The sequence below is a fragment of the Calypte anna genome, chromosome 4, assembly GCF_003957555.1.
Source record: "Calypte anna isolate BGI_N300 chromosome 4, bCalAnn1_v1.p, whole genome shotgun sequence".
NCBI classification, from domain to species: Eukaryota; Metazoa; Chordata; class Aves; order Apodiformes; family Trochilidae; genus Calypte; species Calypte anna.
This window is the reverse complement of record NC_044247.1, coordinates 12,014,961-12,031,737: the sequence shown is the minus strand read 5'-3', so window position 1 is coordinate 12,031,737 and position 16,777 is coordinate 12,014,961. Positions and strand designations below refer to the sequence as shown.

Sequence of the window (16,777 nt, the reverse complement as noted above, 5' to 3'; positions counted from 1 at the left end):
GGATTTAAGAGTTCTGAGATACAGGCTTCATGGTTTGGTACTCACCAAGGGAAAACTGAGACTATTAGACTGCTGCAACTAAAATCCTCTTTAATATATGTTAATACAGATACTATCACCTGAATGCAAGGCAAGAGGCTTTAGGTAAATCTGAGTCCTTCCTCACTGCTAGAAGGTTTAGGGCAATTAGTCTTCTACTTCTGTAAATCATATCTGTCAGAGAAAAAGAACAAGGTCATTTTCAAGGTGGCAGTTACCTGACCTGATAGATTGTGACTAAAATTACTGAGCACAAAGGGATGTTAATCTGTCTCTTCACAAGGAGTAGTTTTAACTGAGAAGTTGTCTGAATTTTTAAATTTTCTTATGACCTTTACATTCTTAAGGGCTTGCTAAATTCTTGCACCCTAGACACAAGTCCCTGTTTTAGGTCTTGTATTTTGGTTAAAAGTTTCTTACCTAAAAATTTTGAGGGGAAAAAAAATAATTGCTTAAAACAGTGAGTTTTCTGTGATTGATTTTTTTGTTGTTGTTTGTTTTGTTTTGTTTTGTTTTTTACAATAAGTGGGAGCATTTAAAAATGCTTCTTTTAATTTCAACAAATTAGGAGAGCTCATACTTCCCCGTAAATTCTTTATTTGACAACTGATGAACAATATTGGTTCACTCAGTAAGCCAAATAAAGGTTTTATTTATTGAACTATGTTTTGCTTTCCTACTGTTCTTGAATGTTATCTCTAAATTTAAGTAAGTAATAAATGGGAATTGTACACTGGAGGTAGCTTGGAGAAAATATTGTTCTGTGTCTCTTTTTAGTTTTGAAACTTTTTTCATAGATTGTCTTTACTTAAAATTCACTGTTGCACTTACTCAGCATAGCACTTAAATACATGCTTAAATTTAATCAACAGGGAACCCTCTCCCTATTCAGCAAAATGTTTGAGCATTTGCTGAGTTTCAAGCAAATCAGTCAGTTGTAGATTCTCAGATGAGTACAAGCTGATCTCAATTGCTGTGTCCCTGTTGGTGCCTTTGTGTAAGAGAAGTGGGAACTTCTTGTATCATCTTATCACTAGTCATTGCAAGTCCTGTCTGCTTGGGATGAGAGGCCACCTGCATCACTGCGGCCAAGTGAAGTGACAATTGTGGTTACATTTGTTATCAGAGTTGACTGACATCTGTCTCCTCACTCCCCTGACCAGGCACCAGGACTGCATGTGGTTCATTTTAGAAAGCTGAGAGAAAGCTGGAGAAACAAGCAGGTTGCAGCAGTTACTGTCTGGCCCCTTTTCTTAGCTCTCCCATCCCATTCTCCTGCACTGTGTCAGGAGTAAGGCAGCAGAAAGAGGAAGGGACTCACCTAACCACAAAATATGTTAATCAAGGTGATATTCTGGACCTAGTTAACAATACTTAGCATTTCTGGCCCTACATACCTGCCATAAGGGACAATAGAGATATTAGCAAGCTGTTCGTGGAGAATCAGGTTGTTTATTAAGGTTTTTGCACAGAACTGATGTCACAGTCTGCTCAGCTCTTTCAAATTTACAGGACAGTGTACTCCATGATTTAAACTTCACATCATGAGTAATTAAGAAATATAATAAACAAACATGACAAACAAGGGCTCACTCCCCTTTTGCCCAGACATGAATTCACTTTTTCACTATTAAAGTCATAAAGTTTTAGAAGTTATGACCCATAACTCTTAATATCATAAACTTTTGAGCGACACAAAAAAAGTAGTTACCTGGCTGACAGTGAGCATACTCATCCTTCCTTTTCCATCAGGTTATGGGCATCTTGTGTCACACTGGGAAGCATGAAGGCCTCAGCAACCCACGGGCTGTTGGTTTCACTTCAAAAGCTTTTTGCTTAAACTGATGTTTTATACCCTCCAGCTTGGAGGTCTAGTCTATAGCATTTGCATAAGTTAGTGGATTCTGAGGAAACTGCCAGAGAAAAAGATACTTGGTCCTGGAGACAGCAATTTGAAGATGATACTGATTTATAAAGGCCCTTTAGCTCTGTCTGGCCACCTGTCCTGTTACTGATGCTCTTGCTTTAACTTAATGGTGCTGCTCCCAGCATACCTCAGGACTTAGCATGAGTTGGATCAGCCAAAATCTGTGCAGGAGTTGAGTGAACAGTCACAAACTGGGTGTGAAAATATCCCAATTGAATCCTTAGACTCAAGCATACATTTCTTGAGTGCATGAAGGATAAGCATGAGGCATAAGTTCACAATGGCTTTGTTCTTTCTAAGTAAAGCATTATCCATTCTGTAGTCATTGTCTTATGAAGTTCTAACATTTGTTTTCAAATCTACACAGAAGTTGGAAGAGATTTAGCATAATTTCTTCAGTCTGTTGCAGCCTGCAGCTCATTTCCTTAATAGCCCTGAATGGTCCCTCTGTGTCCTAAATGGGAACTTGCTAAAATGTACAACTACCCATTACATACTCATGTGAGTAAAGTTCAGAATATGGCCACACTGGTAATAGCAGATCTTGGTTAAGATCAGTGCACTCCATGCCCTTTCTTCACATAAAGCCAGATTACTCTTGAGAAGAAGATGCTGAATTTCATCCTTTCTCTCCCTGAGAGAAAAGATCAACGTGAACTTGCTCAGGAAACTGTAATATAAAATATAAATGTCCACAGGAAAGTTTATAGACAAGTTGGAGATTTGGGGAGTCCTGAAGGTGGAAGGAAGCAGCAAATTGTGGGATAGGGCCCTACCTTCCCCTTGAGCCAGCAGATCACTGGAAGGAGACAGAACCATCTCTTTGTGATCCATCTCTTTGTAGCTCAGACAGATGGCTGCTTCCCCTTCTCACCATGGGTCAGTGATGTAAGGAAGCAAGTGTCGCTAGGAAGAGTTTTTCCCTCTTCTCTCAGAGCAACACACCTCTGTGTTGCCACCTTTTGGCCATGTTATGAAGTGGTACCAGAATAGAGAAAAATTATTTCTGTGTCAGCATGGGGTGGGCTGCACTCATGCTTTAGCCATAGTGAGATGATTTGTTCCATCTCTCTCCCCATTTAGTTCACCTTAGTCTGGGTGTCACTGTCCTGTTGCCATGGGCTTGCTCCAGCCCCTGGGGCACCCAGTGAGATGTTTCTTAAACACCTAGAGGACATTTCACTTAAATAAAGTTTCTGTGCCTCAAATGCACAGAAATAAGATTTTTCAGAAGGATTTTCAGCATTGAGCACAAGTTAAAGTCAGCACAAGGCAGCTGTCAGGCTGCTTCTGGAAGTCTCACAAAGCATCTGTCTTCATTGTAGATGAATAAATGAAAAGATAAAATCCTTGACTTTCAGTTACACCTGAGCTCTTGGTGCATAAGACTTCAAATTCTGACTCCAAGGCAGTTCTGACTATGGGATAAAGGATTTTACAGGTTTTAGATGAGGTTTATTTTATTGGAGTTAGGGAGCATGGGAGTTGGGGTGTTTTCTGGGCTGTGTTTTCAGAAGAAAGTTTCTTAAGGAGATTTTTGCCTTGATTGATTGATTGATTTTTTTTTTTGAACATTTGGTAAATTTTACAGCAACATTTCAGCCTTGTGTGTAGTTTAGATCTGTTTTTCTCCTTTTTTAAGAGCCACAGTCAATAGCCAAGCCTACAAGCAATACTTGTAGTAGGTTAGAATTTTGTTGTTGAAATTGGAAACGGTTTGGGCTGTATGGAATAACATAAAATGCATTGACTTGTGTTCTTGGCAACAGTCTAGAGGCTTAGTTGCTTTTTTAATTTGGGGGGTTTTGCTGCTTACTGTTAGTGTTATTTTTATACTTCTTTTTATATATGTCATTTGTTCACTTGAGTGAGACAGAAAAGCAAAACTATCTCATGGCTGTATGTTTTATGATATCTCAGGACATAAGAAATAACATCAGAGCAACAAAGAAAGCTAGAATTAAGATGATAAACTAAAAAGAACAAAATAAGACCTAAAGAACATTTACATTTTTCTTGTCAAAGATTTTACTTGGCTCTTTCTTATTGTCAAAGATTTGCCTTGATCAGAAAGTTCATATATGACTGAAGAGACAACTTAATATGTGTCACATACTGCTGCCATTTATTTTTCCTATATATCAATACAGCTACCAGAATATTACTTTAGTGGGTAGCATATGATGTTTATAACACAGGACTTTACTTAGGTGAAGAGAACCTTCTTTAATCCTTTTCCTCAAAGAACTTGGAGAATAAAAAAGTACAGTAAAATATATATGTATGTGTGACTTTTTAAATGCTCTTAAACTGATTTGAAATGTCTGGAGGCTGGTTAGGTTTGATTTCGCTATAAATTTATCTTATTAAGGCAATTATTATCACTACCCAAAGCAGGTTTCTTAACTTTACTTAAAATGCTTCCAGTTCATTAACTCCTGGCAGATCTTTAATTATGTAAGTGTTTGGAAGGACCATATCATGAAGTCATGAATCTACTGGCTGTTGGAGTAGAGTCTTGAAAAATTATAAGGTTTTCTGTAATTAACGTTTTGGTCAGAGCAAGTAATTTGGTTTGAGTATGTCTTATTGCTCAAACTAGTCACTGAACTCCGTGAAACTTTTACCTTAAGAGGGGTAACATTACTGAGCACCCAGCCAGGCTCGTATTCTCTAGAATAGCCAAGTAATAGAGGAGGGGGGGAAAAAAAGGCCAAGTAATTAGCACTGACTTTATAAATCTTGTACTAAGCAAAACATAGAACCATTGATCAAATAATGCTGGGAAATGGCCAGGGAAAAATATAGGAGGGCAGTGATAATGAACCTGGGGGGGTTGTGGGGTTTTCTAGCTTTGCCTAAATTTAGTAATGGATAGACCTGTAAAGAGCCTCTAAATTCAGTAGTGGATAGTCCTGAAAAGAGCTGCAGTGCTGCCCTAGGAGGTTGTAGGAAGGGATGGATGCTGAAGCCCCTGACTTGAGAAGTGGTACTGCAGCCCTTCCCTTGTGCTGAGAGGGGCCTGGGGAACACAGCTGCTCAGCCTCCCTGGGCGAGAGCAAAACCTGAGCATGTTCCCAGCCACTCTTGCCAAACGCCTCCTGATTTTTTTAATAGATCAACTCCATTGTGGATGAGCCCCAGGCAGAGGTCAAGGGCTCAGCTGCAGGATTTGGCTCTCAGATTGCAAGAGTGGCCTTGAGTGGGCACTGTCTGCTGCCATGGCCATCCCTGCATCCCCAGCATCTGCTCAGCACCAGCCAGACAAGCAAAATCTGTGCTTTGACTTGGGCTGCAGCACCTCAGTGTGCTTCAAAGTTCTGCCCAGCTTCTGGGTTATTGCTCAGCACAGAGGGACAGCTTAGAGGATGTCCTTGCAAGGGACTTAGAGAAAATTGGCATTCTCTGCAAACTACATAGAAGCTACCACACAGAGATTGTTTTCATGAGTCAAGGTCTGTGTTGCCCCTGGCATTTGTTTTGTGGATAAATTGCAGGCATAAGCTCTGTCTCCCATATCTTCTTATCCAGGATGTCCTTCTGAAGGAAAAGAAAATGTGTTTTTACTTCATGGCTGTATACAATCCAGTCTGCCTTGCCAGGGAAATTTAAATCACTCTGCTGCTCTTTGGCCACTTCCTAACATTTGTAAAACACGTTAGAACAATAATGTTCCTGTCGGTGACATGGGTATTTGCCTTGCAAACCTCAGAGCCAGGAAAGTCAGATTCAGTTCTGCAGTCAGGCTGTAGAATACACTTATTGAGATGTGGTAGGGAACCTGCTTTTCTTGTCCTCTGCCTCAGCGACTGAAAAAACAAAGCTCGTGAAGTGCCTGTATAATATCTTCACGTGTCAAGAGTGGGAAGCTGCTCTTTTGCAAACACTTCTCCCTGTCAGTCCTATAGGGAAGGAGACAAAAGCACCATGATCAGAGAGGATCTGCATGATGGATATGCATTAATCCATAAGAAACATGGAGTGAGGGGATGTCTTTTTGGTGGCAGCAGTGCACTTGTTTTCCCAGCTATGTGTAAACAGCCCTGAAAGAGATAAAATCAGTATTACAGGTAGTGGTATTAACACTCAAGTGGAGCTAAAAACAGCTACCAGTGTGTGCAGGACTGATGTTTGCTGTTGCTTGGTGCAAAAGGAGGTCTTCCTTTGGCACTTTCAGTCGGTTATCTGGCACAAAAATGTGAAAGAATTGGAAAACCCAATGATGTTTCATGCCATAGTAGGGTGCATAGTTGGCAAGCACCCAAGGATTCACAGATAACTTTGTTTTTTGGGGTTCTCTGGGATGGTTTGCTCCAGGACTGAAAAACCTGATTTGCTGGAAGAATGGAGCATCAGCAGAATGTGGCCATCAGAGAGTATGGGCTCTGTGTTGCACTGATGAAAGGTTGCTCACAAATAAGCCACAAAATACCCCTAACTTGTTCAAAATGAGTAAAAAAGAAGAAATTATCAATCTGTATTTTCAAAAGAATCCCTGAAAGAATCCCTGGAAACCTGGTTTGGCGTAAGCCAATCTGTGAACAGCATTTGTCTGCCATGCTGGTCAGACATCTAGCCTTGGCATTTATGTTTTATTAAAGACTTCCAGGTATTTTAATCTTCATTTACTTGGTGCTTGGAGCATGCCTTATGCAAGAGAGACTGAGCTGCAGGATGTGTCATTCTTTTGCAAAGCATATTGAACCTGAAGCAAGCACATACTGAATCCTGCCTGGCTAAATTCTTTTGCATCCCCTTTTCCCATCCTGCTTCCCCTGCCACCAGGAAGCTGATTTGCTTGAATAATTGCGTTTTGGTGAAATTCCTGTTTTCAGAAAAAAAGTCAAATATATTGTAGAGTTCACACAGATTTATTGGGAAAATGGTCAGGTGAAAAATGTACAATAAGATTCAGCAATAAAAGTCATGGCTGTTGCCAGCAGTTGTGTCTTATCAGCTGGGAGTTTGGAAGAAGCCTGCCTGAGTGACAGAGTTGGGATAAAAACTAAAGCAGAGACTCCTGCTGGAACCTGAGGCTTTACTGTAGCAAGGTGACCCCAGCAAAGCAGTAGACTCAATGATGTCTACAAGCAGGCAGGCTTTTATACTTTCTTTCCTTCTTTTTTAAAACTCCCAAGTGTCAATTCATTAGAAATCTTACTAATAACTTTCTGTGTTTCAACATGTTTCTAAATTAATTAAAATTGCGACTGAAATGTCTGATTTAAACAGAAGCCCCAGAAAAATGGAAAACTTTTAAGATACCATTCATCCCAGGAACTTTGATATTTTTAATTAAATGATGCAAGGAGGATTTTTTTTTTCAATAAGCCTGGTTAATAGTGGAACTTTTTAGTGTCATGCAGAATAGTAGTAGTGATACACAAAAGTTTGGGCCTTACACAAGATGAGTTGTTGGAGTTACAAACTGCCTGTTAGTTCCTTCTACCTGAGACCATGACTCAGTGTGACACCTTGTGGCTTCCCCCAAAACAAGGACCTGCAACAGCCACTTTCCACTCACAGTGCATGGTTCTCCTCATATTCAAGGGTACAGTTAGGAACCAGGGGATCCAGATGCAGTTTTAGGCTTTCAGTACATGGAGGGAAATGAAGTGAAATGAGCTTTGTTCCCTTTCGAATGGGAATTGGTTGGAGTTCCCTGAAAACTGAGTCAAAGGTTCCTGCTATGGAGAGCTGTGTCTTAATGTAGCAGGAGAAGAGAAACCTCCCTTCCTTCCCCTGTGGAGGTTTATTTGAGGAGGTAAAGTATTTCTGCAAGGAAGAGCAAACCAAGGAAGAGCCAATCTTTCCTTTTCTGTCTTTGTCCTGCCTCCAGAGTCAGAAGGAATGATGAGAGTTATAAACCAGAAGCTGCTTCAGAGAGCTATGGGGAGTGAGATGTCCTGACCAGCTTGAGGAGTACAGCACTGGGTGAGAGTTAGGATTTGGATGGGACTTTGAGGTCATCAAGCCTCAGGCTTTTCCCACCCCAGGACAGATCAGCTCAACTTAGACGTGCATCATTCTCCTACTGAGATTAAAAAACAAGTTTTTTCCAGGAGAAACAGTTGCTTATAGTGATCTGCTGATCAGTGACAGGGCTCTCTGGTGTCCCCCAGGGATCAGTGTTGGGCCCAGTTCTGTTTAATATCTTTATAGATGATTTAGATGAGGGGATTGAGTCCATCATCTGCAAATTTGCAGATGACACTAAGCTGGGGGGGGAGTGTGGATCAGCTGGAAGGCAGGAGGGCTCTGCAGAGGGACCTGGACAGACTGGAGAGTTGGGCTGATTCCAACGGGATGAGGTTCAACACGGCCAAGTGCCGGGTCCTGCACTTTGGCCACAACAGAGAGGGTGATTGGAATGGGCTGCTCAGGGAGGGGGTGGATTCTCCATCCCTGGAGGTTTTTAAGAAGAGACTGGATGTGGCACTCAGTGCCATGGTCTGGGAACCACAGTGGTAGTGGATCAAGGGTTGGACTTGATGATCTCAAAGGTTCCTTTCCAACCCAGATGATTCTGTGATTCTGTGGAGTCTGCAAATGAGATGGACCATGGTTTTTCAGCTGTAGCCAGTCCCAGACTTTAAGCTGAAAATAGTAATTCATTCTAAAGTTTGTTCTTGATAGAATTGGTTTATTCTGCTGGTTTTTGTGGTGGCAAAGATGGGAAATATATCTGCTCAGGTGTGTTTAGAGCATGTAGGCTGCCACAGTGGAGGCTACTGATGCTTTCTATTGGATTTGTTTGTTACAGAGGCTGTGTGCTAACAGCCAGGTTTTTTGGGTTTTCCTGTTTGTTTAGAAAATTTCTTGTTTCTCCAGACCAGACGTTTTGCCTCAGGATATTTACCCTGCATATATAGAAATCTTAGAGTCACCTTGGCATATTTTCATTTCTTCAGGATTTGTTTTTTAAGTAAAAATCTGCTGGTTTGGGGAAGAGCACACCCTGTGATATATTTTGTCTGTAACACTTAATTCCTGGGATGGTGTACCAAAGTAAGGGCATATACTGTCAATACTGACAGGCCACATCTAGCCCTTTTCTTTTTCACATTGCTACAATTTGTCTTTTTCCATTAAAATCAAACATGAATTGAGCAGCCACGTGCTGGGAATCACAAAGTGGCATTCAAATAGTTGTGTATCGTGACTATGAGGGAAGCTCTCAAAAGACCTCACACCACACAGGTGTTCAGCATGTTAGGAAAATATCAGATGGGTATAGCCAGAGGCTCCAGATCCCCCCTCCACCCATGGAGGGCACACAGCACCTCACAGGGCTGGGTGAATGGGTTAGGAGAAGAAGGGAACAGACTGCCCCGATAGTGTCATGGTGTGTGGTTAAACCTCTGCCTAGAAATGTTTCTGACTCTTCATTTCTGAATAGTTTGGAACTTTCTTACAATGCTGGGTAGTGATGGAGGGTGTACAGGTAACTGGGAACATCCACCCCTTGGTATATTCTGGATATTTGAGCTGGTTGTGTATAATCTGTCAGCTTCAGCACATGTTCAGTGGCCAGCTGTGCTCTCAGAATTTGTCATCAGTATGGAGATAATGAAAGATTCTGTAAAAGGTTTTCAGGATAAACATTTTTCCATTTTTGTCTTTTGCTATTTGAGAAGCAGAGACTGAAGTGAGGTCTTTCTTTGAACCTTTTCTTGCTGCATCCTAATGTTTCAAAAGGACTTGTAATTTTGGTTCTTGACTTGGAAACAATTTTAAAACGCCTGATTTTTCAGTGGCTGGGAATGCTGCACTTCCTGACTAATCAGACTCTTTTGACATGCCTTTAATTGGGCACTGTAATAATGGACAAACAAGTGCAAGCAGTTGACTTAGGACAGCTCTGGGGGGGTTTGGGCAAAGTTGCTTCAACACACAGCTCTGCTATGCTCTGAGTAAGCACACAGTGAGTTACCACTGCTAGGCAGGCAAGAGGTGGCTGATTAAGGCACAGTACGCCAGTCACATGAAACCATTTGGTCATTCTAAACCAAGTGATGTGCTCCAAATGACCACCCCTTTTTGAAAAAGCCTAGCTAGGCCTGTTTTGTTTCAGCATCAAAAGTGTCTCCTGCTGGCACTCTGGCTGGCAAAATAAAACATTTATTCCAACATAATAAAATGCATTCTTTGGGCTTTCCACAATTGATCTCAGTCCTGGAAGGTTCTCCATTGACAGTAAATGAGGTCTGTCCTGCTGTGCATGTTGGTAACTCTGCTGTTTTGTAAACTGGACCACCTATGCTTGGTAAAACAAGTGGGTGCAGCAGCTGTAGCTGCATACAAAGAGAATGGGTATGCTGCTGAATTTCCTGGCTTGTTTGGGGTTTTTTTGTTCTTTTCTTTTTGTCTTCTGCAGGCAGGCAGACAACCATCTGTCCTGGCAGTGTAAACACAGACCTGGACTAGCTGGTACAGCTGAAGCTGTAGCCAAACAAAACCCCATCTAAATTCTGAATTCTTGGAGAGAAAAGAAATATGATCAGTTTCCAAGTTTTATTTTCTTTCTTTTGGAAGTATTTTTGCAGAACTGACAAGGAGAGTTCTTTAGCACCTGAGTAATGCTTTGAAGTTTGCTTGTACCAAAAGCCTGTTGACAGCAACATGAGTGTTGTTGGTGCCCATTGGCATCATGTTGTATTTGGGGATCTTTAAAGGCTCTCTGAACAGCTTACCAAGACTTCATTAATGTTTGATTTCTAAGTGACAAAGAAATTATTCCTGTGTCTTTTTTATGAGTGGATAGGCAGCAGTAAACAAGTTCAGTGATTTACCTGCCTCTTAGGGCACACTCCCCAGTCCTGGTAGAGATTCCAGGAGTCTGGCAAAGTGGTACTCTCTTTCTTTTTAACAACCAATCTGACATTACTTTATGTTGCCACTATTTCCATACCTTCCCATTATTCATGTAGAATATTGAAATTATAGATAACCTCAAAGTTTCATTTCACAGCTATTTCCTTTCAATGCAAATCAACATCACCTTTTTTCCTATGATTTATAGTTATTCCTTTTTTTCTTTCCTTCCCCCCCAATTTCAAATGAGGAGGTTTCTCTGAGGTGCTGAGATTTCTCATAATCATTCTCTCGCTGGTAGCATTGACAAAGTGTTTAACCCTCTTTTATTCTTTTCTTTTTTACTCAGGAAAACCGCTGACTGTGGACTGCAAAGCTTTCTTTGGATTCAGTGGAGAATCAGGCCCCATGATCTACTGGATGAAAGGGGAAAAATTCATAGAAGAATTAGAAGGTCACATTAGAGAAGGAGAAGTCAGGTACTTTGTGGAGTACTTACTGTTAAAAACGTGGTATATCCCAAAAGCCTGTTGGGTTTTTGATTGGAGGTGGAAATAGTTTTGTGTCTAAAGAGTGATGAGTGACTTGGAAGCAGGGCAGTGTGATTTCCTCCCTCTCTTCCTAGAGAATAAACTCAAGAGACGCAGTAGCTATCAATGTTCCTGAAAATCTGTTAACAAATTCCTTTGATGGCAGCTCTAGTGTCTGAGTGTTCTGGGGGTTGATTTTAGGCCTGCCTGGAAATGCTGCTGTCCCCTACAGCCACCCATGTATCAGCAAGATAACATTCATTTCAGCATCAGTGTCAATCTTAAAGATGAATGGTCTCCTGACAAACTTGCCATACTTTTTCTCTCTGGCTGAATGTGTTGTATGCCTGTGATGCAGCTTTCAGAATGCCTCATCCAGGGCTTTTGGAGCATTTGTTCCTCCATGCTTACCACTTAAGGGAGAAAAGGAAGTTGCTGTGTGAGGATGTCCAATATCCAGCTTGTTCTTGGCTTGTTCCAGATGCTGGTTATCATTTGCTGTACCAGTTGGAAAGAAAACAGACACCTGTATCCTCATGAACTTTCATGGAATTTGCACCTAGTTGTATATTCTTGTCTTTCTTTTTTAATAATTACCTGACTAATAGCTCTTTGAGTGAAGACTAAGCTCCTATAGAAGGAATGAATAAAGATTATGAAGAAAAACTAAGTCTTTGCTCCTTCCATTGCACATTTTTTTGACTCTTTTTTGAGTTTGTTTCTTGTAAAACTGATTTTAGAGAGCAGGAAGGGAGAGAGATTTCTTTATTAATCAATAGTTTGAAGCTCAGCCATTTAGGTACCAGCTACTAAAATGACTGACCAAATATTGCACATTAATTGCATACAGCTGCAATTTGTCATGTCATGCCAGAATGGCTTTAAGTGTGCAATTTTCTTTTGGGCTTCTGACCACAAAATACAATTATTGGAAACTTCTACAATTGCAAGTAATCAGACTTCAACAATAATGTGTCCTTTCTGGTGTATATGGATGAATAGAGTGACTTTGGTCAGGTTCTTCCTGTGCTTCAGAAGGACAGTTTGAGGTGTTTGTATTTAAAGATCTCGACAGCTCTAGTACAGTTCAAAACTTTTCCTTTATGTACATTTGTTACTGAAATTGAGTTTGAAAAAGCTGTATTTGGGCTTCATTGTGCCATGTTATGCATTTATGTATCAAGTTAATTTTGTGACAACTCCATTTTCTCAGTCCATAAAAATGCTTTCACATCACAATTCAGTGATTCTTCTCTTCAACAAGGCTACTTACTGTATACCTCATCTTTTGATCATCACAGCCTGCATAAAAAATTGTGTACCAAAACCTACTGGATCTCTACCAGCAGTGCCACAGGCCATCCCTGTTTTCATTTAGAAGTATCTATGGCAACTGCATTAGTAACTTTGTGCAAATCATTTTCTTTCACAGAAGCAGCTCTTGTTTATAGGTCCCATTACAGGTATGCTGCTTCAGGGAAACTAAGCAGCACTAACTGTTCTGTCAGTGCCCTGAGCCAGTCCACATCTTCTGCCCAGTTGTATTATTGATGTATTTCAATAAATGTCATGTATGTTTCAAATCTGATGAGCCACGATGAGCTTGCTGGTTAAATGCTTTTCCTATCAGTTTGCTTTGATAGACATTACCAGCATATTTCTGTTAATGGGGAGAAACCACAAGTAACTGGGAATTGTTACAACCAAACCAAAATACTCTGGGTTGTTCCTTTGGCAAGTATCTAACATTTTCCACGTGCCTCCTCTGTCTTAAATTGATTTAGAAATTCAGTCATATCCTGAATTTTTAGTTCTGTTCTTACCTGAACTGTACCCATCCATTGTGTCACTGGATTTGTCATATACAACGAGAGTTCAGGTTTGCAGATTAATGCACAGTTTGAGTACAAATCCATCCCTGATTTCCATCCTCTGGCATGCACAGTGAGCAGTCAATTGGTCTATTTTATGAAGGCACTGCAATAAGGGTGCACCTGACTGGAGCATTCCATTAAAATCCAACCTGTGACTCTGTTTTTGTAAGCAGACTTCACCATAAGTAATACATGTGTAGCTCTGGGATTCTTGTTATTTATTAGACCTTGCTACAGAGCCTAAAAATAACTAAACAGCATTGCAGGACTTGGAGGTGATGACCCCTTCTCTAACCTTCTCCTTGCCTTCCCTTAAATTTAGATCCCCAAATATGAGGCATTGCTTGCCAGGTGGGCTTTTCACAGCAGTAATAAAAATGTCATGTAAAGTGAACCAAGGCTATTAAAGAATGAATGAGGGTCTTTAAGCCTGCCTGCAGAGTTTTCAGTTGTACCTAATTATCAAAGAAGTCCACAGAAAAATTCAACAGGGTCTCTTTGCCACAGCAAACAAGTATTTTCAGGCATAAATCTTACTCTCTCTACCACCTATGAGTTGCTTTTTTTTCTTCTTCAGTCAACACTGCAGCTTGCAGGTGCCTATAATGCTCAGCTTGTAGAGCATGTTTGTTCTTTCTTTCCCCCTCTCTTCTTCATTTTTAAATCGGAAATAGTTTAATTCATTCCAGAGGTATGAAAAGAAGTGAATGGGGATATTTTGATATGCAGCCTTATTTCTTTCTGCTGATTAATTTAATGTGTGAGAGGCCTTTTCACCCACACAAGTCAACTGATGGGTGCAAAATGCTCAGACAAGGTGAGATGCTGGATTCTGACAGAAGAGGATGCTGAGAGAAGGCAGAATTACCCTCACTGCCTGGCTAATGTGCTGAGGAGTTTTCAAAGTATGGAAATGACTCTATACAACTACCTGAGAGTAGGTTGTAGCCAGGTGGGTGTTGGTCTCTTTTGCCAGACGACTTTCAACAAGACAAGAGGGCAGGGTCTTAAGTTGTGCCAGGGGAAGTTTAGGTTAGATATTAGAAAGAATTTCTTTACGGAGAGGGTGATCAGCCATTGGAATGGGCTGCCCAGGGAAGTAGTGGATTCTCCATCCCTGGAGATATTTCAAAAGAGACTGGATGTGGCACTCAGTGCCATGGTCTAGCAACCGCAATGGTGGTTCAAGGGTTGGACTCGATGATCTCTGAGGTCCCTTCCAACCCAGCCAATTCTATGATTCTATGATTCTATGACTGTGTGCTCCTGAAAAGCTTATAATATTCAAGCAGACAATTCTGGACAGAGAATGAGAAATACAATGCAGGAAAGTGACAGTGGAAGATGGCTGTGCTGTGTTGTCAATTGAATGACTTTTCTTTGGAGAGGTACTTATGTACTCACAGGTCAGTCCTTTCATCTATGAATTCTATGACTCTACAGACAGTTGTTAAGGACTTGAAGAAGGTACTAGAGTTCTTACCCTTGTTCACAGTACAGATCCTCCACTACAGAAAGAATTAAAGGTTCTTTTTCTATAAACCCCCAGCTGCATGCTGATTAATAAGGGTTTAGAATCAAGGCCTTGGTCTTGTAAAGAGGATCAGCTGAAGCTTTCTTATAGTCTTTTGTCTGTGATCAGACAGAGCCTGAAAAATTTGGGAAAAATGCGGTTTCAAAGGAAATGTATTTTAGCTTCAGATTTAATTTAGTATTAAATACATGGAGAAATATGACAAAAGATTTGAAAAATCCAAAACTTCAGATATTTTTTAAAGAAAACATTTGTGTTCTGAAATGACACATTTGTTTCTAATTTGTATTTTCTGAACTGAGAAATAATCTGTAGCTAAAATGGTTTCTTTCAGATCAAAGAAAATGCTTCAGCTTGAACAAAAAGAAAGCAAGCCTGAACAAAGGAAAGCACTGGCTATTGTTTTTTTTCAACCACCTTTTCTCTCTCTCTCCATCCTGTTTGTTGTGAGTTGTCAAGCACCATTGATTTACCTATCTATTAAGTGGTGTAATTACTCTTACATTTTGTTCACCTAACCAGAAAAAACAGCCAGTATTTGCTCAATTTGTGAGAGCTGGCATGTGTTGGCTGGGTTGCTGGTGAAGTTTCCCCCAACTCAGATAGGGACAGAGCTTCACCTTCTGGCTGTGCAGCAAGTATTTTTTTTGCATCTTTAAAGTCTTACCTGTTGCTACTGTATTGCTTTTCCTCCACAAAATATACTTTTATCAGAGTTCTCTGAACCAAATATAAAATGCAGTTAATAAAAGGCTGCATACATATTAAGAAAATGTAGGTACTTGGAACTCTATTTCTGTGGCAATAATGAATTGATAGCTGTCAAGTACTGGTTAAAAGAGGGAAAGAAAAAAAAAAAAAGAGGGAGAAAATAAAAAGCAGGAATGAAAGTTTTAACCTAGAGCTTTCTACACTGCTACCAGCATAATGTTTAAGTGTCTGTCAGCATTTTCATGTTAGATCCTGTTCTAAAGAATTTTCTTCCTAAGGATTGCAATTAGCATGAAAATCAGGGAAAAAGTTCTCAGTCCAAATACTTATTCTGTTTTATAAAAGCTCCTTTTTAGCTGATCATTTATGATTTAGGTTAAGGGTCTATTATTTTATTTTAAATAGCTTCAGAATAAAATTTTTAATCTTAATTGTAATCTGACTTCCTTTTTTTTTTCCTGCTGATTATAGTAAACACAAGACAATCTGAACATTCACAGAGTGCTCCAGATTAATGTCCCAGATATCTTCTCTGTTAATTATCTTATTTGTTCCTTGCAGTATGATGTGTGGGCCAGCAGTTGTGGAGCATATTGTTTACTAACAAAGACAGACTTTCCTGGGTTTAAAATATTTCACTATAAATGCAAATGGAATATTAATAGGTAAAGAAGAATTGATTTGTCTGACCTCCAGTGGTTTAGCCTGATTTGAGGCTGCAAAACAGATCAGGCCAGATTTCTTTTCTGACCAGAAATGGTACAAATTAAACTTCGTTTGCATTATTTTCAGCACTTGGACTCAGGGACAGAATGAAAAAATGCAAAAAATACACAATAAGTGAGAGTGAATTTGCAAAACAAATGCAATCAATGTTTCTAAGTGTTCTTAAACTAATGTTTGTCCATTTGCTCTTTTCCAAGTTACACAGTCATAGTAAAATAGTCTGAATTATTGTGGATGCTCTGGTATGTCTTGTGAGTTTTGTCAGATCACACAAACCTTTACAGGCTTTGTACTGTATGAAGTATTACTGTAAATACCTGGGCTTTAGCAGTCAGGCTTGCATTTTTTTATTTATATACTTTATTTCTGATTTGTTTTCAATTAAGAGTTCCATATTTGTTATATGAAATTATGTTCAATAGAAAATGTGTGCACATTGGAAACCTAGAACCAACTTTGGTTTGTAGTAAAGATGTTTGTTTGGGGGTGGTAGGTTGTTGTTACTGAAAAACCCTTAAGGTCTCCAGAAACAGTTTCCATGCAGCCCCAACATTGCAATGGTTAATTATTTTGTGTCCTGTTGCCTCCCATCAGTCTCCAGAGAAAACAGTTTGGGGTTTGT

At 40.0% G+C, this 16,777-nt stretch overlaps 1 protein-coding gene across 1 annotated transcript in view; it reads left to right on the top strand.

Annotated features, from left to right (window-relative positions):
- Positions 1-16,777, top strand: part of IL1RAPL2 (interleukin 1 receptor accessory protein like 2) — a 361,256-nt gene that overhangs the window by 325,069 nt on the left and 19,410 nt on the right. The window contains exon 6 of the mRNA XM_008493643.2: positions 11,130-11,259. Within this exon, the coding sequence (XP_008491865.1) occupies positions 11,130-11,259 (130 nt within the window). The remainder of the gene's footprint in view (positions 1-11,129; positions 11,260-16,777) is intronic.